Source organism: Pezoporus flaviventris, unplaced genomic scaffold, assembly GCF_033815535.1.
Source record: "Pezoporus flaviventris isolate CSIRO_AGI_PZ_B2104156 unplaced genomic scaffold, CSIRO_AGI_Pfla_v1 ptg000041l, whole genome shotgun sequence".
Lineage (NCBI taxonomy): Eukaryota > Metazoa > Chordata > Aves > Psittaciformes > Psittacidae > Pezoporus > Pezoporus flaviventris.
Genome location: NW_026892589.1, coordinates 864780 through 890945, shown reverse-complemented (window position 1 = coordinate 890945; position 26166 = coordinate 864780). Strand labels below are relative to the sequence as shown.

The following is a 26166-nucleotide window of genomic DNA, read 5'->3' as shown; positions in this document are numbered from 1 at the left end:
GGTGTCAAAGCGGAGAGGACACCATATGCAGAGTTGTGCAGCTCTGTAATGGTGAGTCCATTCTTCCCAGGACAGTCTGGACTGCATCTCTCATCCATCCAGAGCTGTCCTGGCTTCTTTGTTTATTTGATTTCACTCCTGGCATCAAGGACACGAGCAGAAAATTGACTGTGACTTGCACAGTGAGAAATGAAGAGAGAGAAAGTATCATGAGACGGGGAAAAGTCAACAAGGTCCTGAGTGCTGCTGTGTAAATTCCATTTAACTCAGTGATGACTGAGTGTAAAACAGGTCTTCGAGGGATATCTAGAAGATTTGTTCCAACCCCAATAAAGCACAGAGATGTGATACTGCCTCCCTTTGAAGTCCTCAAACCCTCCCTATCCTCACCAATACCACAATTCTCCCTTCACCTCTTCAGAGTTCCTACAGGTGTTCCTGCTGCCCACCGAATCCCTTTCTTCAGTTTTTTGTCATTCAAATGGCCCTGTAATGCCTGTAAACACAGGAATTGGCATCTGGACAGCAGGAAATCTAGGAAATTAGCACAAGGCACTCCTCTGGGCTTGTGGCCAATAAACAGTCCAAGGAGCCACTGAAAGCACAGCAGAGTCAAGCTTTAGAAAGCAGGAAGAGTGTCACTGTTTTGGCATAAAGCAACTCCTAGTCCGTTCAGGATAAGTGACAGTAATGCACTAGTCTGCTTTGTGTTACCCACAGGGAGCATCAAAGCCAAAGCCAAACACCCCTTGATACTGATTTGGGTATGGGCAAGCCCAGATCTTAGGTCTGCTCAGGGCCCATTTAGTTGCTTCAGGACATGCCACAACACACAGCTCTGCTCTTTTTTTCTTTCTTTTCAATCTTTTGTCCAGGTTCATCCTGGATTTTACACCTCATCTGATTTTCTCATAAGCATTTTGACCACAAGGCTCGCTGACTGCTGTATAAGAGAGGCATGGGTGTGCCCTGAGATCATGATCAGACGGGGAATTATCACAGCTGCCCATTACAGCGTGAGGAAATTCTCCTTCTGGCTTTTCTATGGGCTTGGAGTGGTGCTGACCCCATGGCCAAGCCAGGCTGAGCTGCTCTCTGCTACTGTGGTTCAGCTTCGGGTGTTTGAATCCCTCAAGGGTTTGAATGATGCTTTTGGGTGAGTAGGAGGTGCCAGGGTCTGCTTTGGCCATGCAGGATCCCAGAAAATCCTCCACCACTGGCATGAAGGGAATAAATCCCAGCAAGTGTTAGAGGAAGCAGCTGGTAATGTGCTGATCACCCACCTGTCTTTGTAGATAAGTATGCACATAAAAATTGGACATGCACACAGGCATTAGGACAGTCAAGGCTGTCTAGCTTACCAAGACACTTAAGAATCCCAGCACAGGGCACCGAGGTCTTACTTCATCCTTTGGGCAGGACAGTGTATTTGCACCAAAATATGCCTGGCTCCTCTGCAGATGCTGATGCTGGTTGTGGAGCTGGGATAACAGCAGTCAGATCTGCTGGGATCCCAGGGCCATGAGCATAGCATCTCCTGCCCAGCCATAGGGCTGGTACTGACAGATCAGTCCCCATCTCAGTGCCAAGAGTGAGCTGTCCACTAGTACAGGTCTATGCCACATCTTCTTGGCAGCTCCAGTGGTGGATTTGGAAGAGACATCACAAATGCGCCAGTTTGGGCATTGCCACCTGTGTCATTCACACAGGTGGAAACTGGCTGTAGCAGAGGCACAAAGTACCCCATGAAGTTATTGCAGGTGGGCCTCAGACACTGCTATGCTGCCTGCCCAACCTGCAGCAGCACAGTCTTCCTGAGACATGAGCCATCCAACAAGTAACCTCCCCTGCTTCTGCCCAAGGTTACTGTTCCCTCCTCATCAACCATCAAGCCCAGAGCAAGGCTGGCACTAAGTCATGGCCCTACTGGTGTCCTTCACTCCTGGCTTGGAGATGGTGCCTCCCTCTTCCACCTGTGGTTATTCTGTGAAGCTGAGCACCAGTGCTATGAACCTCAAGGGTGGTCAGGGCTGCCTGGAGCCCCTCAGCCTTGACTTGCCCACACAGTTCTCTAGCACACATTCCCAGGACCTTGGGACCATGATACTGCTCTTGCTTTTCTCTAGCCTCCATTACATGCCACCTGCATGTGACAGGCTGGTCTTGCATGCACAGACCTCAATATCTCAATAGTCTTCCTGAAGAGAGAAGCACAGAAGAAAATCTACGGGCCAGGAGCTGCATGTTTGGGGAGATGAACCCTATTTCATAGCTACAAAGCCTGAAGTGCTGCTCTGATCTGGAGCTACCTTCTGCTTCATTAATCACAGAGCTGAATCTAGTTATCTGTGCATATCAGATGAAAAATGGCCCTGTCCACCTTGTTGCGATTGCTCATTAAAGTTCTTCTACCTGCAACCTGGAGTCCTCAGTTCCAAGGGGCTGGGCTATTATCTCCTGCTATTCTGAGCATCCTGAAATATGAATGACACCGGGTGAATGCGTGCGACAGTTCAAAGGGGAACAGGAGCATTAGCAGAGCATGTTTCAAGCAAGGAAACCCTTTCCTGGCACCAGTTAAAGGTTGCATAACCACATCAAGTATGTCTTATTTACTACTGTCGCGTTAAACGCTCAACTTGCCTTCGGATCACAGATTACTTGGCATCCTGTGACTGTTCCAACTCTGTGGCCGGTTAGTGAACTTTACCTCTTGCAGATGACAACCATTTAGGAAAAAGAAATCTTTATTTTATATTTTTTTTTTTGTATACTTGTACACAAGTAAAATAAAATGCATATCTATATATACTGCAATCTTGTGGAGAAAAAGGCAGCATTCTTTAACAAATGCTGCCCGTAAACATGGCGTGATGGAATGAATACAGAAAAACTGCAATATTCATAAACATAGGATTAAAACAGCATCAAATTCATTACCTCTGCAAATGGGAACCTGCAGTATTGTTCAGTGAGATGTCAAGTTACAAACAGATTTTAGACATTCTTTTCAGAGCATTTCTTACACTTTTTTTTTTTTTTCCTGTAAATAAACCATATTTCTTTACCATCTGCTGTAGTAAAAGCTGCTTTGGGGCAAGTGCAGTTCCGAAGACCAAAGGTATAATTCACAGGTTTCAGGACAAATAAATTATGTACATCTTGGTGTTTGTCTTTGTTTGTTTTTGATTTGTGGTTTTTGTTATAAAGGCATCCAGTTAAGTTTTGTACTACAAAGCTCTCTCAGGGTGGATGGTAGTTCTGCTTTTGTCTGCAATGTTTATGGAGGTCAGCAAAAGTCTCGTATTAAAGTGTCATCAACCCAGGAAAAGAGTTTTAGCAGAATAACAGTAAGCTCCACACCAAGGGGGGGATCAAAAGGCTTAGGCTGAGCTGTAACGTGGAGCTGTTTCCTGGCTGGGTGAGGCGGCACTGGGCCTTTGATCTGTTCTTTTTAGAGCAGCCCTGCCTCTTTTTGGTTGGGACTGTGGAAGGTTCAATAGGCTCTGGAAATTCTGGTCTCAACTTGGTCAATGGAGGGTCTACAATGCTGGGGAAGGTCCCAAAGGGGGAATCGTTTATCTGCTTGTTGCTGCCATTTTTGGAACGGTCCGTCTCTACGTACTTGGTTTTGGACATGTTCTCCTTGTCCTTGAGAGGGTTGTTGGAGGATGGCCGGCTGCTGTGGGAAGAAGGACCTGCCTTGCCTTTAGCTTCATAAATAAAAGACTTATCTGTTTCTGGGTGGCAGCACTTGGAGGAGCCGTCGTGGGAACCGAGAGGGGGGATCCCAGTTGGCAGTTTACCAGATCTGGTCTTAGTGCTAAAAACACTTGTTCGTATCTGGTTGTAGGAGTCGACGATGCATCCTTCCAGGTCAGTGCTCTGCAGCCTCTTGAGGTCTCTCCCTGCCAAGCGGGGGGGAAGGTGGCACTCGAGCTCTGAAGATGATCCTTTAAACTGCTTAAACCAATTCCAGAGCGAGCGAGCCTGGCAGTCACAGATCCACTGGTTGCCGTTCAAGCGCAGGTACTGAAGGGACACCAGGGGAGCCATGGTTTCCCCCGTCAGCACGGTCAGGTTGTTGTTAAACAGATACAAGGTCATCACTTTCCCAAGGTCATGAAAAGACCGGTGGTGAACCAGGCTGACCCTGTTCTGGTGCAGCAGCAGCCGGTCAAGGTTGATTAGCCCTCGAAAGACATTCTCTGACAAGCTCTTGATTTTGTTACCGTGCAAGAACAGGTAGGTGAGGTTTGCAAGATCAATGAAGGTGTCATCCAGCAGATTCTGAAGTTTATTATCCTGAAGGTAGAGATATTGCAAGGAGAACAACCCTCTAAAAAGCCCTGTGGAGAGCTCCAGGAGCCCACAGCGATCCAGGTGTAAGGTGTGGAGGTGAACAAGACCCCGGAAAGTGACAGGGTTGATAGATTTCAGGTTCGTGTTGTCACTGAGATCCAACTCCTCCAGTTTGCTGAGCCCATAGAAGGCTCCAGGCTCAATTAGGCTGATGTTGTTGGAGTGGATCCAGAGAATTGTCATGTTGCGGCAGGAGGTGAAGCTGGTGGACCTCACAAGGGTTATCTTGTTGTTGTGCAAGAAGATGCGCTGGCTCTGGATAGGTATCTCTGTGGGGATTGCTGTCAGTCCTTGCTGCTGACAACTTATTGTAATCTTCGGTTCACTGTAGCACACACACGCCCCGGGGCAAGACTCCACTTCTGACTGGATGTTCAAGCAAAGCACCAAAATCAGCAGTTTGCTTCCTAAAGGATAACAAAAATAGTATGCAAATTAAGCAGGGTTATGGGAGAATGCTTTTCTTTGCAACTAATAGATGAGCCTGAAAATCACCCTTCTAAGTGCATTGCCACTAACCACAAACAACATATGCCAGCGGAGCCAAACAATTAAAATGCAGAATTAAAAATGCTCTATCACTCAACACAAGAGATAAAATCGATACACACTTGTAGTGGCAAAGTCTGAGCACTTCTCAGCCTTTCACTCTTTCACTCAGGCCTCTGACTTCGGTGGCGAAAGAAAGCCACCATCATTATGTATTTGCATCATGGGTCCTGGATGCACATCTAACATATGGCCTATTGCAAAGAGCTTACCTCTGAGCAAAGGAGCTGTCTTCAAGGGGGATGTTTTTCTCTGCCACAGGCACATTTAGAACACTTCAGCTTACAGGAAAGCATCTGCCCAGCTGTGGCTGATGCTTGCAGCCACAGGGCTGTACTAAGCAGCTCTGCATCCCATTCCAGCAGTGCCACCAGCTCCTTCCTTTTCCAGATCATTGAACAACTCTCCAAACCAAGCAGGTGTCTCCAGATTGCACCCAAAATGTGAGATGGCAACGTGTCTTTTGCAACTTTCCGGGAACAATTCAGGACTGATCTAGTCTTCCTGCAAGGAATAACTGTGAAAGGTTCCCCGAATAACTTACAGGTCAACCTGCCTGTAGAGGTCTCAGGTACGAGCATCCTTTCCTTCTCTTGGTCAAACCTTTATGCCACATATTCTTCCTTCTGTTCCTCTCTCCTCTTTTTAATCCTTTCAGTCTGTGGCCACTGAGGAAGAGGAGAAAACAACATGTTTTTCCGCAGAGGGCAGTGCTGTTGTTGGAGGAAATCATGTGCAGTGTTTGATTCAGGATTCCTCCAAGGTTGCAAGGCACAAGTAGTTTCCATGTGCCCCAAGCATGCAGGCAGCCCACTGGGGTCGAAGAGCCCTGGAGAGGAATATTTTCCATGGTGATGATCACCTGCTTCCCCAGGAGCGGGACTGCATAGGAATCATGAGAAAGCATTTTGATTCACCGCATTCACCAGCTCCATCCGGGATGCTGTGAAAGGGCCTGGAGAAGGGACAGAGATGGGCAGAGGCTGTGCACCAGCATCTTCTGAAAGGGAACCTGGAGGGAACCTCCAGCTGAGACACCTGCACAAGGACCTGTTGTTTCCTACCTATGGAGGGGTAGTCAGGAAGAAAAGCAGCTTCAGCAATGCTTTACCAGCAATTAACAGCAAGTAATTAGATTGCTTCCTCTAAACCGCAGACAGGAGCTAAAACGAATGGGCAGCAACAGCAGCAGCAGGAGGCTCCATTTGTGAAATACCACATGTGAGCAGGGACATGTGTGTCTCCTTCCCCTCTCATCACAGTATCTCTGGTAAAAAGAGCACGTTTCTTCAGCCCAGGAACCACAGCAGCTTCCCCTCTTCGCTCTTGTGGGAGGTTGGTTTCTTCATTGAAAGACTGAGAATACTGTTCAGGCATGTTGATGCCTTGTTACACCTTCAAGTAAAAGAGTGGAGTTCAAAAGGCAGGTGGAAAAGGACAATGATGCAGAATGGGATAAACTGGGGAGGCTGGAGAGAGCCTGATTGCATCCATTCACGTGTACACTGTGCAGCACATGGGGCCAGATCCTGGAGACAAGAAGCTGCATCTCATGGAAAAGCCTAAAAGGCAATTGCATGGCTAATGAAACCACATCATCTCTGCACTGAAATAGCAACTTCAAACCCCAGTGATAACGGATTAAATCATACGGAAATCTCAACAAACTCTTTACTGAAGCAAGAACAAAAGGTATTGGAGAAGCCAAGGATGGAAAGTCACTTTTCTGCAATATGGGATCCCAGGCTTGAGCTTCATTCTAGTCAAAAAAACTCACTGTGTGCAGCTAATAAATCTGTGGTGATCCAACAGTCCACTATACACGGGAGACTTCTATATCTCATAGTCCACATGGGAGAAAAAATAACAGCTCAGCACACAGAGATAATTTGAGCCTGATATTATTAGCTGCTGAGCAACCCTGGAAGGCAGTGTGTTGAGTGCAGTATTATGACACATCCTGGATGGCATGTCATGTTTTGACATATCACGTCCCATTGTATGGAGCAAAGTAACACGAGACAACTGAAATTCCCTGCTGGAAACATGTCACACCAAGAGGAGCCTCCTGGGAAATCAAAACAATGCCGGCAACCCTCTGTCCTGCACGACTCCTCTCCAGCTGATAACGAAAACCTGTAGCCAGAGAAACAGGACTTCCTACAGCCTCTTCCTCCAGTGTCATGATTCAGATGATGGTGGCCGGGGTGGCACCGGAGCAATGGGGTTCACCTCACTATGCAACAGCACCCGCTCCAGCAGAACAGCACCCGGAAGCAGAGACCACTGCAAGCTCCGTGGCTTTTCCCAGCTGATCCTCCCTGCCCTGGCCATGCCACAGGAGCTACAGCCTCCAGCCCAGATGCATCCTACATGCCTTATAACTATGTGACACGTTCGCAGTGGAGTGAACGCGAAGAACCATTCCTGTGCGAGAGGAATCACGATGACAACACTCATGTTCCAGCACCAGCCAGGGGAGGCAAGTGCATAATAATTATGCGTATACATGGGGAGAGAAAGAGAGAGCACAAAGCAGCTGGCCGAGAAGAAGCCGTGCATATAAATACTACCCTGCCCTGTGCCACCCCCTCCTGACAGCCATGCTCCTGCATCCTCTGCATCACTTCATTGCTGTGCTCCAACCGCTCACCACCAGCCCTTTCCTATGGACAGAGCAAGGTCCTGTCCCAGCTCCTGAATGTGTTCAGGGCTTGAGGCATGCTACAACACCTCCCCAGCACAGAGGAGCAGAAGGAAAGGGGCAAATCCTGCTCCACTCTGAGACGTACATTTTCTTCTCCTGCTGCCACTGTCTCTGAGGCTGCTGGGAGCTGTGAGTCAGTGGCACTGATAGCCAGCTGCCAGCCGAGCAGCACAGGGAAATTAATTACAGGCAGGGCTGGCCTGTGTGCTTTAATTAGGGACCTGGTGTTCACGAGCTGCTCAGATTAGCTCCTTCCACCAGAGACAGTTACTGTCAATCATCCCACAAAGCCTCTTTCCAGTTAGTTTCCTGCCGTGCAGCTCAAGCATGTTCTGACTGATCCATAACAAGGCTCAGCACCCAGCAGTCATCAGAGGGCTCCCAGCTGGCTCAGGACCTCAATCACATGCAGGAATGGGTGCAGTCCACAGCCTTGGGAAGGCAAGGTGACCCGTTCTTCCCAAGCCAGGCGCCAAGTGACCACTTTAGGACAGGGATGAGCAGAAGGCAGGGTCCTGGGACAGAAAGGTTGCTAAGACCTGGCATCAAGCTATGTTAACACAAACACAGTTTTAGGATCGTTTGCAGTGCAGGAGAGCTTCTTCCTGTCTGCCTGGAATATACACCCGTATTTTCACTTTCTCTGACCCTACACCAAGACCTGCAAGGTTGAGACATGTCAATGGTATCACTGCCCTGTGCTCCTGGAGCTGGAGCCCATCAGTTGGAAACAGGCACCTGTTTTGGGGCCCAGTATCACAGAATCATAGAACTGTTTGGGCTCATCCAGCTCCAACCCCTGCCACGGGCAGGGACCCCTTCCACTAGAGCAGCTTGCTCCAAGCCCCTGTGTCCAACCTGGCCTTGAACACTGCCAGGGATGGGGCAGCCACAGCTTCTCTGGGCACCCTGTGCCAGCGCCTCAGCACCCTCACAGGGAAGAGCTTCTGCCTAAGAGCTCATCTCAGTCTCCCCTCTGGCAGGTTAAAGCCATTCCAGTCAGATGCCACAAAGCAAAGCACAGACCCAAGCCCCTTTATGCTGCAGCATGGTGTGGAGCATCACTTCACTGAGCCTCCTGCTCTAGCACAAAGCTGGGGCTATAACACAATGGAAGGAGCTGGAGCACTGACCTGGTGACTGTGTTGCACATGTGTGTACAACCAGACGCCCCAGCATCCATGAACTGGGCACCCAGGTACAAAACCAGGAGCTCCATCTTCTTCCATTGTCCTCCTCACCTCCTCTTGTTCCTCCCCTTTTCTGATGATCTCTTCCTTTTCATTCTCATTTCCTCCTTTACAACCACCACGTCACAGGGCTCATCCAACTGAGGTGAAGGCAGCACCCAGACAAGCCAGTCCATTCCCAGAGGGCCTGGGGCACAACCTGGCTGTGCCCAGAGCCTTTACAATGTCCTGTACACCATGCAGCAGCTTGTTTCCCTTGGCAAAAAGCAGAGGGGAAGGATGAAGCCCTTGAGAGGGTAGTCAGGTAAAGATCACACAGAGATAGCTTAAAGCTGTCCAGAAATAGCATGAGTGCCATGGGCTCCTGCTCCTCTTGGGAAGCACCAAGTATCCATGATGCTGAGGGCTCCCAGCATCAGGGTGCTGCCCTGAGTGGAGAGGTCAATGCCCTGGTCTGAGGGCGGATGACAAGAATCCAGAGGACCTGTGCAGAAAGAGCCAAGCTCTTCCGCAGTCTGGTTGGCGGAAGCAAACTACATCGCTTGTTTTCCTGGAGTCCTGGCTCATCCCCGGCTGTGGGCTCCTTCCCTTTCCAGGCAAAAGACTCCCTGTAAATACATGCCAACCCTTCTCCCAGGGGGGAGCTGCAGCATCCTTCCATCAACCTGCCAGATAGATCCACCCGGAGCTCTGCATATACAGCGTTCTCTACCACCACTGTCAGATGACTGATGCCAGGTCCTCCACTGCCTGCAGGACCCAACCTCAGTGCCCATCCCTGAGAAAAAGGGTCTTGGCATGACACCCATTCCATCCTTTCCCAGACAAGAAGCCATCCCACCCCTTCCAGAACATGATTAAACCTTAACTGTTAATAGTTCCAGTCAAAAGCAAAAGATGAAAGAAAACCCCATACCTGGAACCTTCAGTCCCTCCAAAACTTTGGCTTTGAGCTTAGCATTTATTCCTCCAGAGCTTTCTTAAAAGCCAGAAACCTCCTTCAGTCAAACTGCCGCACTTCCCCTTTGCCATCTCAGAAGTGTTATGACTCATGGAACTGGGAAGCAATTAAAGTGGGTCCATTATCTGTCTTTCCACTGGTCCCCTGTGCGATCGCATTGTCAAACATGGCAATTAGAAAGAAAAGACTCTGGGGGCCTCTAATAGATGCTTTGCAAACTTTGTAAGAGGCCAAAACAAAATGCAATTTTCAGCAGTTTGCAGAGCCGTGGCCTTTCTCTGCTGCTCTGCACTTGTCTCGATTGATTTGGAGATATTATAATGTGCCTTTCCTACAGTGGAGGGTCAATAATAATTTGAATTCTCTCCTGGTTGGACATAAAGGGAGCACTTTACAATACAAGGCATTTTGCTGATGCACACAGCATTCTGCCTTTGTTTATAGTACAGAGAGTCTCGAGCTGCTTAATTCCCTGTTCTGAATGGGTATTGTTTGAAATTCAGCACATGGCTTCAGCAGACACTGCAAAGCAGCTTCAGTGTCTGCTGCTTTATCCTGTGACCAAAGGTGGGTCTGTGTGCACGAGCCTGTGAGTGCCAAAAGGAACTTCAATACATTTCAAGCTGAAGGAGGATTGAGAGGGGAAAGAGAAAGGAGAATTGGTTTGGATTAGTATCACCCCAGGGTGGAGTTTCCCTTCTGTAGCCTCCTCCCTCCTTCTGTGGCAGAGAGGAAGGATGGCTCGTGATGGTGCAGCTGGAGTGGCTTTAAGGGTGAGGAGAGGAGTGATGCTCTGTCACCACACAGGCACCTGGGAGAAGCAACCACTGTTACAGCTCTGGGGAACTGAGGACCCAGAGTAGGTATGAACAGAGAAGGTCCCAGCTGAGAACACTCTGAGGTGTCACTGCAGCAAGGGACTGCAGCTCCGTGTCTGTTCTGGGTCACGCTCCAGGCTCAGCAGCTCATGGCCTGGAGCTCCGAGTGCCGGCTCACACCAGAACACCTCCACCTTGCTCCAGTGTCAAATCCCATCTGCCTAAAAACAGGCGGCTAATTCCATCTGAGGGTCTGAGGTGCCAACAGGAGTGCTGGCAGCGTTGACACAGCTCCTCCAGCATACCTGTGCTCCTCTGGCAGCTGAAGTTTGCGCTGATATAAATCAGAGACTGGTTGGGTTGGCCTTTTCTGCAGGAATAGTCCATGTTTTTCCTTTAAGATCATAAGCTTTTCCCTTTAAAAGGTCAGAAGCTTTTCCCTTCCAGCTATGCAATAGATAGTTGGAAACAGGACAGATGGAAAACATGCAGATTTATTATATCTTACAAGAGAATAGCTGAAGATTCTGCCTCTGCTGATAGAAATGCCAGAATCTTAGTCCCACTAGGTGAGGTGGCAGAGCACAGAGCTGGCAAGAGCACTCACTGAAGAATGGCCTAGGATACCCGTAAGGTTTTCCTATGACTATCCATAAGACACAGTGATAACTAGGTCAGCTTTTTAATGCCTAATAACCTCGTATCAAAGATTCAAGCAAAGTTTATTTCTCTTTTATGTAAACCATTTTGAGGAGCATCTTTAGCCTGTGTGGATAGGTAGGGGTTACCAAGACCTTGTTTCTGTGAGCTACTGCTGCAGCTTGGCTGCTGGATCAGGAAGATGTCACTGCTTACAACCAGCTTACATTTTAAGACTTGGGCACAACTGTGAACTATGGTAATATTTCTGCTTGAAAGAAAGTGGATATTTGGGCACATGATTTGTTGCAGCGAGGGGTTTCACGGTAAAATTCATAACCACAGACTAGATGGCAGATGCAATTCAGCATTTATAAATACAAAGTAATGTACACTGGCAAACAGCCCAGAGCCTTACCTAAACAAATAACATGAGCTATTGCCACTCAGCAAAGTGATCCTGGGGACTTTGTGGAGGGCTCTCTGAAAAGCTCAGCCTGGTGCTGAATGATAACAGGCACAGTGCAGGAGCTGCAAGGGACAGAGCAGGACATCTGAACCTCTCTGCATGAGTCCATGCTGCAGTTGCATCCCAAGTGTCATCCTCCCACCTCTACCATGAAGAGGATCTGGAAAAGATGCTGAGAAGTACAGCAGAAGTGTCTAGAGCAGCTTCCATACAATGACCTAGGGCTTGGAGACCTTCTAGAGTGGAAAGAAGGTTCTCTGTCGTAGAGACAGGGATATTCTGCTGAAGGCAGGTCCTGTGTCACTGTTTGCCTGGGGCGTGGGGACTATGCCAGGGCAATGTTCACACCATTTAGTTTTGCCTTTCCTTAAGCATCTGCTTCTGACCCGTGCTGGACCACCCCAAATGGTCCCTGTCTGACTCCCTGCAGCTTTCCCACGTTCCTGTTATAACAAGGGCTTTTCTTTTCCTCATTCCCTGGCCTCAAAGGGCATTACTAGGCTGTAATAATTCATATTAGTGTTATTGTTATACAGGGACCTATGACTCCACTATTTAAATCCCTTGATATTTTCTCCTATGAAGGTTTCTTGTGACCTTTTCTTTGAGATGCTTTCACACCTCCATGGCTTGCAGCAAACCTTTGAAATTCAGCAGGAGGAAAACCCTCTGGCTACAGAAGAGAGGGGGGCTTTTTATTATTAAATTCATATTCAAATTGGCTGAAATATAAACCGTTAACTATCACCTTTTCCTTTCTCTCCCTGATGTTGCTGAGGGAAATGCTGGCAAAGCACCAGCAATATAACCCTGCCCAAATGTTGTTAGGCTAAATCCATGCTGCTGCCAAAATGCTGGGAGCGCTGGAGAGTCCCTGGCAGGGATGGGGCCAGGAGCTGCTTTGTCACGTGCCCATGAATGGATGGAGCTGCCCTGCTTCAGGTTTGTGCTGCACTCAGCTCACGTAATGAGTCATGCAGCTCAGCCTGAAGCACTGCTGAAGAAGCAGCATTCAAAGCCCTCTGGAAGTTTGTGAGGGTGGATTCTAAGAGTTGCACATGACATAACTCCTTTTACCTTCTTCCCTTAAACATATCCTCACAATATTAAGTCCAAAAATCATGTTAAGGGAGCATGACTTAGGTGGAAAAGACAAATGCCCAGAAGTTCAGAAATGTCACATGTATTGCCTCCATTCCCTGCCTGGATGCATCATGGAAATGACCTTTCATTTCTAACCACACACGGTATTTTTTCTGCCGAAATCCTGTGTTGTTCGTGGTAGAGGCTGGATATACCAAAGGGTAGGGCTATTTGACGATGTACTGCCACAGGGACTGAAGAGCATCACAGTCCCAAAGGTTAATGGAACGGGATGTAGTACCAGAGCATGTGGCCATACTTATAGAAGTTAGGGGTTAGGTTCAGGTGCCTAAACGTTCTGTATGCTGGGCAGCATTCGGAGGAGCATGAGCAGCAGGTCAGGGAGGGGCTTCTCCCCTGCTACTGTGCTCTGGGGAGACCCCCCTGCAGTTCTCAGATCTCAGGCAGAAGCTCTTCCCTGTGAGGGTGCTGAGGTGCTGGCACAGGGTGCCCAGAGAAGCTGTGGCTGCCCCATCCCTGGCAGTGTTCAAGGCCAGGTTGGACACAGGGGCTTGGAGCAAGCTGCTCTAGTGGAAGGGGTCCCTGCCTGTGGTAGGGGTTGGGTCTGGATGAGCTTTAAGGTCCCTTCCAACCCAAAGCATTCCATGACTCTATGATCACCTGTGATACTGCCACCATTCAATCCTCATACTGTGAAGAACGAGGTGGGAAGATACAGGCTGTGAATCACAGCTAGCTCCTACAGAAGTTAGTATTATCTGTGCCATATCTGTAAAACATCAGGGACAAACAGGTCTCCAGAGGAAGTAAACTTTGGTTCCCCAGATGACTTAGATCTTCTGTGGAGCCCAAAGGAATGCTTTGAAACACCATTACTAAGAACAGAGTTTCCTGCATATCCAGCCCTGGCGCTGGTGACAGCACCAAGCGCGAGTGACTCATAGAGAGGAGAGGTAAAGCTCCAGATGGCATTTACACCCGCTCCCCCAGCCATCTGGGACTGCACCCCACCTCGCAGCTGCAGTCCCACCGACACATCGCCAGCACTGCAAGTGCCCCATTGCATCAGGCAGCGTTCTGCTTGGTTTCCCTCTACAATGGTGCTTGTCTCAGCTTTTGCTTACAGACCCAGCACCTGCAGATGATGTGGAGTGGAGGAGTGAAGCCCAGGAAAGAGCCTAGGAGGAAAAGCTGCTCCAGTAGTTTCCCATGACCTCAGTCTGGTTGTCTGCATGGACGCAGACAACCCTTGCAGCTGAAGGAACATCTCAGGAGCTAATGCCCCAGGCAACGCAAGCAGGACGGGGAGAGCAAGAGCATTTTAATTTCAACTTTAGACACAAGCTCTTTTTCAAAGAGCAGCCCAAAGTGAAGACATAAGAGCAGACACAGATCACTGAAGATCCTATTCCTTTACCCTGCTCACCACATGATGCTCTCCTTTCTGAGCCTGGCTGACCAGAGGTCTCTAACCACCCCTTAAGTTGTCACCCTGAGCAGCGGAGTAGCAGAAAAGTAAGGTCTCTACCATGAAGCTGCCTGACAGCAAGCTCTGTGGTGCTGAAACAGGGCACTTCCCAGTGCTCCCCTGCACTCCTGACCCTTCCATGCAGGCAGTGGGACAGAGCCCAGCCTAAGATCCCCTCTGCCTCCTTTCCACTCTCTCTCCTGGCACCCCTCCCAGCAGCCTGGCATGCATCCCTGCCACGTTCCCAAGGCTCATCCTTTCATTCCCTGATAAAAGCTGGGACTGATCTTTAATAAGTGTGCAAATTCAACTGCCGCTGTCTCTATCGAGTGCCGGCTTTGTCTCCATTGCAGTTTCGGCATTAGACATGCTTGCCTGCCCTTCTGCAGCAATCTCATCCGCTCTCAGCAGATAAGACACAAACATCCACGACTCTATAAACATGTTTTCCTGAGCTGTGCAGCCTCTGTGAAGCTAAGCCAGAATACAATAGGACACTGGTGATACACTCTGCTGTTTGCATGGAAGTCAGGAAGCGAGCAATGGGGAAAAGATCCCAGCCTGCAGCTGAGGCAAAGCTTGAGCCTCACTGAAGGCAGCAGCCCCTCGTGCCTGGCTGAGCTGCCCACGTCTCTTACAACACCCACCTTGGGTTCAGACATCCCATAGTTCACCACCAAGGATTTGCACCACATCTCCATGCTGAAAGCCCTTGGTTCAACTCCCAGCCTTTGGGTCTCATTACAGCCAGAGCAGATTACAGCTCCTTCCTGCTTTTTAATCAAGGTAGATGAAAACTCCCTATTCAGACTCTGCCTTTCCCTCTTTATTCAGAGATCGTGTTCACCCATTTCACCACTACAGGGCATTAAATGTTCATAATCACCTGTTATCCAGTATGGCCCTTAAATCAATTTTAGAGCCGCTGCCCTCGAGCCGGCAGTCTCCCAGCCTGACGAGTGGCCTACATTCCACGCTCGGAGATGGATGAGCAAGCATTTAGCTGTATTAAAATTCATGTTGTTTCAATGTTAGCAGCCTACCAAGCAATTGCCATTGCCCTGCATTAGGGGCTTGCCTTCATCATTATTTATCATGGCCAAATTTGAGTTGGCTGCAAACTTTACGGGCGACTAATTTATAGATGTTTTCTGGATCATTTATGAAACTTGTGAAATACACTGGGGTGAAAGCTGAGTCCTGCACAGCCACCGTGCACGCAGCTTGCTCAGCAGTGATGCTCCAACAACAGTCACATTCTGAGAGCTTTTAGCTGCCTGTTTCTTAATCCATTTAATAGCTCTCCATTGATTCTATAGATGGTATATTTTCAACCAAGTAGATCAAGAGCCCAAAGTAAGTCTATATTACGAAAATCCAGATACATGAGCAGAAACTGTTGGGATTTTGGTCCACATCCAATACACAGAGATGTTAGTTCATGCCTGGGGCTTGTTGGCATTGTGGCAATATGATTAATAAATAATAGTGACAGCAGTATCTTTAAAAACACTGTCAGAAAAAACTGAGAACTCAACAGGGTTCAAGAATACTTTCTGGGAAATCTACCAGTTGAAATTAATGGTATTTCTATACCTTTGATCTGTAGCTTTGTTAACATTTCCTTTTTCTCCCGCAGCACTGGGATCGACCCGAGCAGCCTCTCCTCACCTCCTGGGCTTTCCTGCATGCTGATTTAAAGCAGTGATGGGCACTGGCCTTCCCTGCCTCTGGGACTCCCCTGGTTTTCAGATGTTGAAAACCAATTGGGACCTTGTCATCTAGTTCTGACAGCACTCCCATGCACGCTCCTTATGAAGCAGCTTGCACATCCACCTACGGCTGGATTACCGTCACTCTCCATAAACCACTCCTGACGGATGGGGTCTCACCTCAGCTGGGCATCCCTCTCTGGAGATGCTACTTCACAGCCTCCACAGGCAAGTTGCTTAAGGATCATTCCAGGGAAAACAAAAGATTCCCTTAGCACTGACTCTGACAGACTCGTTTTTCTCCAGGACCACTCTAGTTAATACCGTTCTACCACTGGCCTGTCAAACCAAACTTCCTTTTAGTCTTCCACAGCAGGCAAGGTAGGCACTGGTGTCCCACTGCTGGCTGTGTCTGAGAAAGAGATGTTGTAGCGACACATTTTACTTCAGCCCCTGAAGCATCTTATTTAATTAAAAGAACCAAACCATGAAGCTTATTGAAGGCAATCTTCATCCTATAGCGTGGACCTGCAGATCTCCACAGGGACACAAACCTCACACCTTGCCGTTCAGCCACTCCATGCAGAGCAGTTTTAGTGCAGCAGGACTAATTTCCCCTAAGTGGCTATTAATATTTCATGGCACTAAGTGAACTTTTTTCCATTTCATTTGCTATCTTTATTTGTTTAATTCACCCCCTTCAGCACTGGATGGAGACCAAAGGACCAGCTGCTGATTTGGGGGAAATATGAATCAAGTTATCAGAGGAATTATATTAAAGTGAAAAAGGGAAGAGATTCATCAGATTATGAATAGAAAAATACATCAGAATCACAAACATGCACCTGGGAAGCTCAGTGCTGCAGAATAACCCTGAAGTTCAGAGCAATAACATCAGGCATCAAAATGGCACCTGATAAGAAATAAATTTACAAGCAGAATATCCCACTTCGTGCAGCCTGGAAAAATCTCATCCCAACATATTCACTTACTTTCGTTCGGATTCCTCACACTTGATGGAAAACAAGGAAAGAGGAGTAAATCTTGTGGATTTGAAGACACAAAAAAATCACTCCTCATTTTCTCCTGCTCTCTTTTCCCTGCCAAAGTGAAAGCAAACTCTCTTTTCTCTGGGGAAATAGCTTGTGCAACTTCTGACAGGAGCAAGGACAAGGAAAACAAACCCTGACAGTTCCAGCAGGCACTATCCAGACCACGTGGTTCAAAACAGTGTGCTTTGTGCCAGCTTTGGCATACAAACCTCTTCAGCGCTGTCACATCCCAAAGACAGAACTCCACAGAAACTGCCCAACAAACCACCTCACCCCAGCAAACCCCCTCCAGCCTTGGGTGAGGAGCAGGCTGGGGACCTCACGTGGGGAAACCACAAATGCTTCGGAGTAAAGCTAGGAATGTCGGTCTGTGCTTTTCTTATCCATGGCAGGGGTTGGAACTGGACGACCTTTAAGGTCCCCTCCAACCAAACCATTTTGTGATTCCATGGTTCCAATGATGCTGTCTCTGCCTTCCCTCCCCTGGGGATTTATTTTTTATTGAGATGTAGCATTAAGCAAACTGAGACAATCTCACCTTGATTCCATAGACCAAAAGGCTCCTGCATTTCAACCTTCATCCTCATGGAAACCTACTCCTACCCAGGATTTAGATGCTACTACTTCTGCTTCAGCACCCTTGGCCTCTGGCTTACTACTTTCCTTTTCAGATGTTATTGGGGTGACATCCCTTCACCCCACCTTTTGCTGAGAAAACCATCCCAAACAGCTTCCTCTGTTGGACAGCTTGGTGAAACCAGCACCATGCAGCAGTGCATGTAACAAGCAGCAGCAGCCTGACACACCAAGCAGCTGGAGAAAGCACACAGAGCAAATCAGGCTGACAGCAAAGTAAACTGTGGACAAATTCTTCACTGAGTGATAAAATGCCAGCTCAAGGAAGGGTGTCTTCCAGTGCTTTGAGGACCATCTTATGCTGTTAGCAAAGGAGGACAATCTCTGCTTGACTTTGCACCACTTCTATCCTGATCTCTGCTGCTGTGTATACCCATCATAGAATCATAGAATCATAGAACAATTAGGGTTGGAAAGGACCTTAAGATCATCTAGTTCCAACACCCCTGCCGTGGGCAGGGACACCTTACGCTAAATCAGCTTAGCACTTCTGCCTCAGAGCTCAGCTCAGTCTCCCCTCTGGCAGGTTAAAGCCATTCCCCTTGGCCTGTCCCTACATCCCTTGTCCCAAGCCCCTCTCCAGCTTTCCTGCAGCCCCTTCAGGCACTGGAGCTGCTCTCAGGTCTCCACTTCAGGAGCCTTCTCTTCTCCAGGCTGCCCCAGCCCAGCTCTCTCAGCCTGGCTCCAGAGCAGAGCTGCTCCAGCCCTCGCAGCAGCTCCGTGGCCTCCTCTGCACTCGCTCCAACAGCTCCATGTCCCTCTTGTGCTGCTGCCCCAGAGCTGGATACCTTCCTCAGCACCTTCTGGATCTTTATTCTTCCTGGGTCATAGCATCCTTTGCTGAAGCCACCCTCTGTCCCTCATCCTTAAGATAATGCTTTCGGAATCCCTAAATTCCCTTTTTTTAAAAAATATTCCAGCTCTTTTCCTGGCAGCCTAGAGGTCACCTTATTTTTTTTCCATTCCCAAATGCATGGTTTGACATTTGCTAATGATAAAATCCAGCAGCTATTTTTTTCTCCTCTCGTCTTATGTGTTTAAATCCTGCTGAAGGTGATGCATGCCTCTTAGCCCTCCTGTTAGTTGCTGGTGCCCAGAGGCTATTATCAGGGAACCGGCTAATCCTGGATTTGGAACATCCCTCTGGGGTTTCCAGTGACGGGGTAGGGGGGGCAGTCTGCTTGCTGGGTTTGTTTAAAATCACTGCCTGAACTGATATCAAACAAGTTCAATGTCCTCCTGTTCATCTCCCCTAGGACTCTGGCCAGTTCCCATAGCACAGCATCCCCCTATCTCTCATCTGGCACAAGCCAGCTTGTGCCCAGGCAGCCAAGAAGCCCCCAGCATCCTGGCCTGGATCAGCACCAGTGCAGCACCAGGGCCAGGGCAGGGATTGTGCCCCTGCACTGGGCACTGCTGAGGCTGCACCTTGAATCCTGTGCTCAATTCTAAAACAGAGACATTGAGGTGCTGGAGCAGGGCCAGAGAAGGGCACTGGAGCTGGTGCAGGGCCTGGAGCACAGAGGGGTGATGGGGAAGGGCTGAGGGACCTGAGGGGTTCAGATGGAGAAGAGAAGGCTCAGGGGGGACCTGATGGCTCCCTACAAGTGCCTGACAGGAGGATGGAGCCAGGAGGGGCTGGGCTCTGCTCCCAAGGAACAAGGGATGGGACAAGAGGAACCGGCCTCAAGCTGCCCCAGGGCAGGTTTAGATGGAGCTGAGGAACAATTCCTGCCCCAGAGGGTGCTCAGGCATTGGAACAGGCTGCCCAGGGCAGGGCTGCAGTCACCGTCCCTGCAAGTGTTCACACCCCGTGGAGACGAGGCCTCAGTGCCATGGGGCAGTGGTGGCCTTGCAAGGGCTGGGGTAAGGGTTGGACTGGATGAGCTTAAAGGGCTTTTCCAACCTGGCTGGTTCTGTGATTCTGTGACTCCGTGATTCTAGGGTGAGTGAACCAGCCACAGTGGCCGGTTGCTGGGGCAAGGGTAGCAGTTCTTGAGCTCAGTCACCTGTGCAGCTGATGGCACATAAATTCCCTTGCTCCCCTACCAGCTTGAGGGTGCACTCTTCCATCTCCATGTGCTGATGGACCTCAGCATGCAGGCGTTTGCTTGGCCAGCTGATTATGGAGAGGCTTTCGGCAGTGCCTGTTGCTGTACAATTGTTTCATCCATAAGCCCAATGTGGTGAGAAACTTTGTTGTATCCCCCCAGCATCTGACTTGAGGCAGAGACCTGCACCTTTACCTCCAGTTGGCTGGGCAAGGCAGGCAGATGGACAACACACACCACAGCATCAACCACCTCACTCCTGACACGCTCCATGTAACAGCAAGTCATACTGGATTGGAGGAACAACTACTGCTGGCTGAAAGATCCCAGTTGAAGCTTAATGTTAACTGGTTGATATATGGAGAGGAGGATGTGTACTGTGATAGGCCATTGGGACTGCTATTAGACCCAGACTCATTAGGCACTCTCATTAATGATCTAGATGAGAATGGGAGAATATAGCAGGTTAATTAAATTTGCCCCTACTGAGCTGGAGAAGCTCTCAGCATTAGTGGGGAGAGATAAATGACAGGGAGGGCTGTGGAAAAAAAAATGTCAGATTGATAAAGGCTTGAGAAATGCAGCTACTTCTGGGGAAAATGATCAGCCTTCCAACTAATCAGTGCGAAGGGAAAGACTATAGACAAAAGAGCCATATCTGAGGAGCTGCCAGAGAGCTGCAAGGTGATGGCTCATAATGAGAGAAGGGAAGGTGGCTTACTTGGGAGTGAATTTTTACTCTGTGTTTGCATTGCTGAACCTTTGATCTAGCTTGGGGCTCCTGTAGGCTATCAGAAAGAATACAGTTGTTATTATTGATCGCCATTACAACAGCTCTTAAGTTCTCATGCTCTTCCTTATCCAAAACACCAAGAAATTTATGGAAGTAGCAAAAGAAAGACCATTATCCAGAGGTGAACTTGAGGGACTAGCTCTGTGCACAGGCTGAAATGTCTTAATTGTGTGTCCTAAGGGCTGCAGAATCCCAGGAGAATACAGAAGGAAGCAGAGTAGCACCATAAATTAACTGAGCTGAAGGAGGAGCAACTGCGCTTCTAAGGACTAGAGCAAGGCTCATCCGCAAGGAGATACGGGAAGACCACAGGGGAAAGCATGTTGACTGTCCTCTCTATTTCAAATTTGAACTTCAGAAATGAGCTGTGCAATGACCGGCTACCCCCCGTGGTCAGGTTGGTACACAAGTGAAGCCAGAGCCGCAGAAAGCCAGTGAACCAAACACATGCCAGGGCAAACCCAGGAAGGTTAAACAGAATCAGAAAGTTTTGGACAAAATAGTTCCAGCTCCATTTCTGTATTAGGGTGGAACAGAGCATCTAAATGTAAAACCATCACTCAGACCAGCACAGGACCGCAGGTCAGTGCTAATGGGCCTTCATTTTGTCATCCTTATGCAAGGGAAGGACATTCGGTGCTCCACTAAAAGGATTCTTTTTAGGAGAAAATGTCTGGAGCAAAAGGGATATCAAAGCATCACCTTTTAGAGGTACAAATACTCCCAGGCCATGACAGAGGGATAAAAGTCCCTCACCCCAGCTCTGCTCCACACAAGTCAGAACTTCACAGGAATCTGTAACTTAACCCAGCTGCAGTCCAAGTGGTCCGTGGAATGACAGCAATGAAAGTCAGGTCCCATGACACGCACACTCCAGTGGGGAAGCAACTGTGAGACAAAGCTCTTTGAGAAAGAGGGAGACTAAGTGTACTTAAAACCATCTCTAAAGGGAGTAACTTCAAACAAGAGTGAGATATTCAAGGCGAATGTAGAAGTCTGACCGCTTAAAACATCTACTGAAGAGCAGAGACAAGGCAACATGTCAAAAAAAGTGAAGGCTTCCTAGGAGCGTTAATGCACAAGACCAAAGCAATTCCTTCAATGCTGGCAAAATAATTTGTGCATGTTGGGAGGGACAGACCCCAGCTTCCAGAAGGATGGGAGCTTTTATGGATGGAGGGGAGTTCAGCCATTCCTGAAGATTGAAACAGTACAAGGGAAGCCCACTGCTGAAAGACATTTACAAAAGACTGAGATGAAAATCTAAATGAGAGTTGAAAAGCACTTGCAACAAGGGACACAAGATTTTTGCTAAGATGCTTGTAAGCTTTGGTGCATCTGAGACTTTCACAGCCTTGGCATACTAATAAATGGGTGATGTAGGGTACTAAGTTAAAACAATAAACATAGCTATAAATAAATGGTGATCAGCTACAGACCACTCATTTGAATCCAGATTATTAAACACTGATCAGATCACATCCAGACACAAGCAATTCAGCAAAGGAGACCAAGGAAAAGCAAGAGGCATGAAATCAGCGTTTCTAATTTATGAGCTAGTTATACACCACCTAATCTGAGAGAAGAAACCCTCAGGATAATAGGGATAGACCAAAAGGCTTCGATTTAGTTCTGTGTTGGTGAATATGGAAGATACTGAGAACGTGTGGTACTTTAACGTACAAATTTGCTTTTTGATGGAACAGAAGATCCCACCCAGCCTTCCACCCCAGTGACATATCCTATAAAGGGGCACGTTATCACCCCTGGCTCTTCTGCATTTGCTTCACTCGCCCTGCTTGTAATAGTCAGCTGAACCTCAATGTAAATTTTCCATCAATCACCCTGTCTCTGTGGACTATCTGAAATAACACACAATGGTGAGGAAAGGTATCAGAGCTTTGGCTAAGATCATTAGGAACATTTGGATGAAAGAACAACCTTTAAGAGAAATGGTCTGAGCTGAACTTCAGCTGAAGTCACTGACCCATTATCCCCAAAAGAAAGTACAAATAGGCTGACATTTTAGAGCATGGACTCTTCAGTGACTCTGACATTAGAAAGAAAAAACAGCTTTAAACTACAAGAAGCATTTATATCAACTCCAGAAATCCAGGCTGACTGGAAACAACCAGTGTCATCTCAGTCAGATTCACAGCACTGGTGTGCCAGTCTGGATACTGGACAAAACGAGTTAAAGAGGGTGGCCAAACACAATACTTCCCAATTAAAAGCAGATGTTGATGGACTGCCTACCTAAGCAAAAATGAAGACTTAAATTGGGATAGAATAGAATTATTGAAGGGTTTAGGTTGGAAGGGACCTTAAAGATCATCTAGTCACACACACACACACACACACACACACACACCCCATGGGATATTCTTGCAAACAAGAGTATTATACTTTTTAACCACTTTCAACACCATGAGTTAGTGGACAAATCAGAGAGAGGTGCCAAGAAAATAGAGACTATTTAAAAGGGGGAAAGCCTGTTCCAGTGCTTGACAACCCTCTCCTCTTCTTCTCCCTCAGGATCCTTGCACTGCTGGATGCATCTGGGCCCATAAATTGCAGAGCACCATCCCCTGAACAACAGTACGTCACTTGGGTAACTGGTGAAGGCTGGGAAGCCAGACAGCATGGACCATGGGGCTTTCAACTCAGTCTTGGCTCCTAAATCTCTTTTACCCTGATGGCAGAAGCACAGGCAGGAAGGTCAGGTTGGATGGGGCTTGGAGCAATGTGCTCTAATGGAAGATGTTCCTGCTCATGGCAGGGGATTGGGACTGGAGGAGCTTTAAGGTCCTGTCCTGGGTTCAGCAGTAGCAGTCATTTTTCTCCTTGGTAGCTGGTGCAGTGCAGTGTTTTGACTTTCAGCCTGGGAACAGAGCTGATAACAATGATGTTCTGGTCGGACCAAGGACTTTGTGAGCCTCGTGCTCTGCCAGGGAGGGGAAGCTGGGAGGAAGCAGAGACAGGACACCTGACCCAAACTGACCAAAGAGGTATTCCATAGCACAGCACGGCATGCCCAGGAGGTAATGGAGAGTTACCCGGGAGGGCTGGGACGTCAGGGTTGGAGGAGGTATCGGTGGGTGCTTGGTCTGGTGGGGTAGGGTGAGTTATCGGTCGGCTGGTGCTGAGGTGTTGTATTCTCTTCCCTTGTTATTTCCTTTATCATTATTATCATTGGTGGTAGCAGTAGTGGTTTGTGTTATACCTTAGTTACTAAACTGTTCTTATCCCAACCCAGGAGAATTGCATTCTTTTCGATTCTCCTCTCCTCCGGGAGGGGGGGGGAGGGAAAGAAGGGGGGAAGTGAGTGAACGAGCTGTCTGGCTGGGTTTAAACCACAACAGGTCTCTTCCAGCCCAAACCAGGCTGTAATTCTATGAATTATTTGGAGTTCATTCTTTGCTGGCCTGATTTTCAGAGCTATCCCAACCCCAGGGCTGCAGGTGGTGCCAACAGGACTGACAGAAACTCATTTATGCCTGCACTTGTAGTCAGAGCTGCAAGGCAGGGGCACTTCCTGCACAAGGATGCCTTTAAGACCCAATAGCAGCCCGGGTGCTGCAGCCTTGCATGTCACCATGCCATGGAAGCATACTCTCCCTCACTGAATACTGAAGAAACCTACGGGATTCACTGACTTTATGACTTTTCATGTTCACTAAATACCAAGAAGCTCTAAGATGACACGTGCCACATCCCCTAACAGCAGGAATATCTGCTCTGCCCATGATAAAGTGGGGTCATATGGATCAGCACACTGCAGGCAGGGGGTTGTGCTGGACTAGGTGAGGCACCAAACGTGGCAGACTTCATGTTGAGAAGTAATTAACAGATGCTTGAGGGAACAGAGGCCCCAGAGGGGGAGGTCATCGAGAGTTTGCCAACCTTTTCCCCTAAGACAGCCCCTAAGAGCTGCCACACAATTGTGCAATATGATTGCTACAGCAACCTCTGCCCTGGGCTGAATTCCAGTCCTTGCTCCAGTTTCTGCACCCATCAAGGCCCCAGCCTCACTCAAAAACCAAAACCGCCCTCATCCACAGGTAAGATGTTTTGGGGAGGGATGACATTTTGTCACGACTCCTTCACACTAACATCACAGACAAAACTCTGAAATGCTTCAAAGCTTCCTTCAAAGAAGGAAGTCAAAACATTACCTGTGGTTTCCTTGACAGAATATGACCCACACAATGACTTCCCTGAGTGAGATTATAGAACTGTCACTGCCACTACACAACACAGATCAGGACAATGACTTGTCCTCACATTGAATGAAGGTTGCTCTGATCCCATTGCTCCCCTCACTTCAACGGCTTAGGAAAGACAAGGGGAGGAGGAGCAAGGGGCAGGAGTTCCACCTCAGCCTTAGCCTGCTTGCCAAAGGCAGGGAGATGTGTAGGCACTCACACACTGCAGATCTTGAGAACTTTCAGTATTTCATCACTGATCTTACGAAATTTAATGAAAGTTTTGCAGTTCCAGCTTTTGCGTCCAAGATTTCAGCACAGCTTTCTTCCTAGTGCTACTTCTGTTCTTTTTCCTGGCAAAGAAGATGAAAATGCTAACTCATCTATCTCCCCAGATCTCCTAAAGGTGAATGAAATGTACACTGTGCTCTTTCTGAGAATTCCCTTCCCTACTCAAAGCTGAGGTTTGTAGCTGCTGTTTGCAAACACAGTGGATGAGGAAAAGCTCAGTGACAAGCTCATAAATCACAGCACACCACTGAAGAGAGTGACATCCCTTTCCCAAGCCATTTACCATGATCTTCTGATTTGGGCTGGCCTCCCTGTGGCTTCAAGCAGGGTAGCGTGGAAAGAGCTTGAGAGGGTCCCAAAACCAGCCAGAGACTGAGTACACCCTGTCCTCAGGCTGAAAAACAGTTCACAAAAGCAAGCTTGAAAAGAGGGAGCAGAACAGACGGTGATCGTATTGAAGGGGATGGTTTGAAAGGACAGCAGGGAGGGAGGAAGATGCTGACAACCTGCACTCACAGACTCTGCTCAAGGAAGCGTGGCAGAGGCTTTTGCTTAGCCTGACCTGTGGGTTTTGATTTAAAGGGCTGTGCCTTCTGGAGTCCAGATGACCAGTAAGTGCTCGTTGCTTTTAAGAAAGCCCTTGTGCCTTGCAATAATTCACCACTGATTGCCTACATTTCCTTAAAAGAGCTCATTTAGAGTTGATTTAAGTACTCCTGAGGAGGGCAGGCAGGTAGGAGGGGGGGTTGTGCAGTGATTTACAGATCTGGTGTCAGCTGTGGAAGCAGGACAGGCTCTCCTGCTTGCAGTAGCAATGGAGACTGGCTGGAGGGTTGTTGTGGGGCCAGGGACCCCCCAGAAAAGGTCTTGGAGATGATCCATGGCAGCCATAAATCTCAGGAAATCCTGTTTTCACTCTCTTCAAGGGCCAGCTCCAATGCAAGCATAGATTTGGTCACACCAACAAATCTCTTATATTAACTTATATTAACTTCTATTTGCAGTTGTATTTCATGATTCTAATTCTGGGGAGGGGATCCAACCAGTCTGGTCTACAGACTCAATTCAGCTGAGGAAGTGCAGGTGTTCAGAAAGAGAAACATCATGCTCTGGACTCCATCATCTGTAAAGAATGCAAAGATTCTTAGGTTTAGTCAAA

General features: G+C 48.2%; 1 protein-coding gene across 2 annotated transcripts in view; it reads right to left on the bottom strand.

Moving 5' to 3' along the window:
• Nucleotides 1–2729: 2729 nt before the first annotated feature.
• RTN4R (reticulon 4 receptor) overlaps nucleotides 2730–26166 on the bottom strand; it is a 73887-nt gene continuing 50450 nt past the window's right edge. The window contains exons 1-2 of one of the 2 annotated variants that reach the window (XM_061465710.1): nucleotides 5124–6641; nucleotides 2730–4769 (exon numbers count right to left, since the gene is read on the bottom strand). In XM_061465710.1, coding sequence (XP_061321694.1) covers nucleotides 3337–4769; nucleotides 5124–5178 — 1488 coding nt within the window. In that variant the 5' untranslated portion in view covers nucleotides 5179–6641 and the 3' untranslated portion in view covers nucleotides 2730–3336. Of the gene's footprint in view, nucleotides 4770–5123; nucleotides 6642–26166 lie in introns of those variants that run through there. The other variant, XM_061465711.1, reaches the window with a different exon arrangement.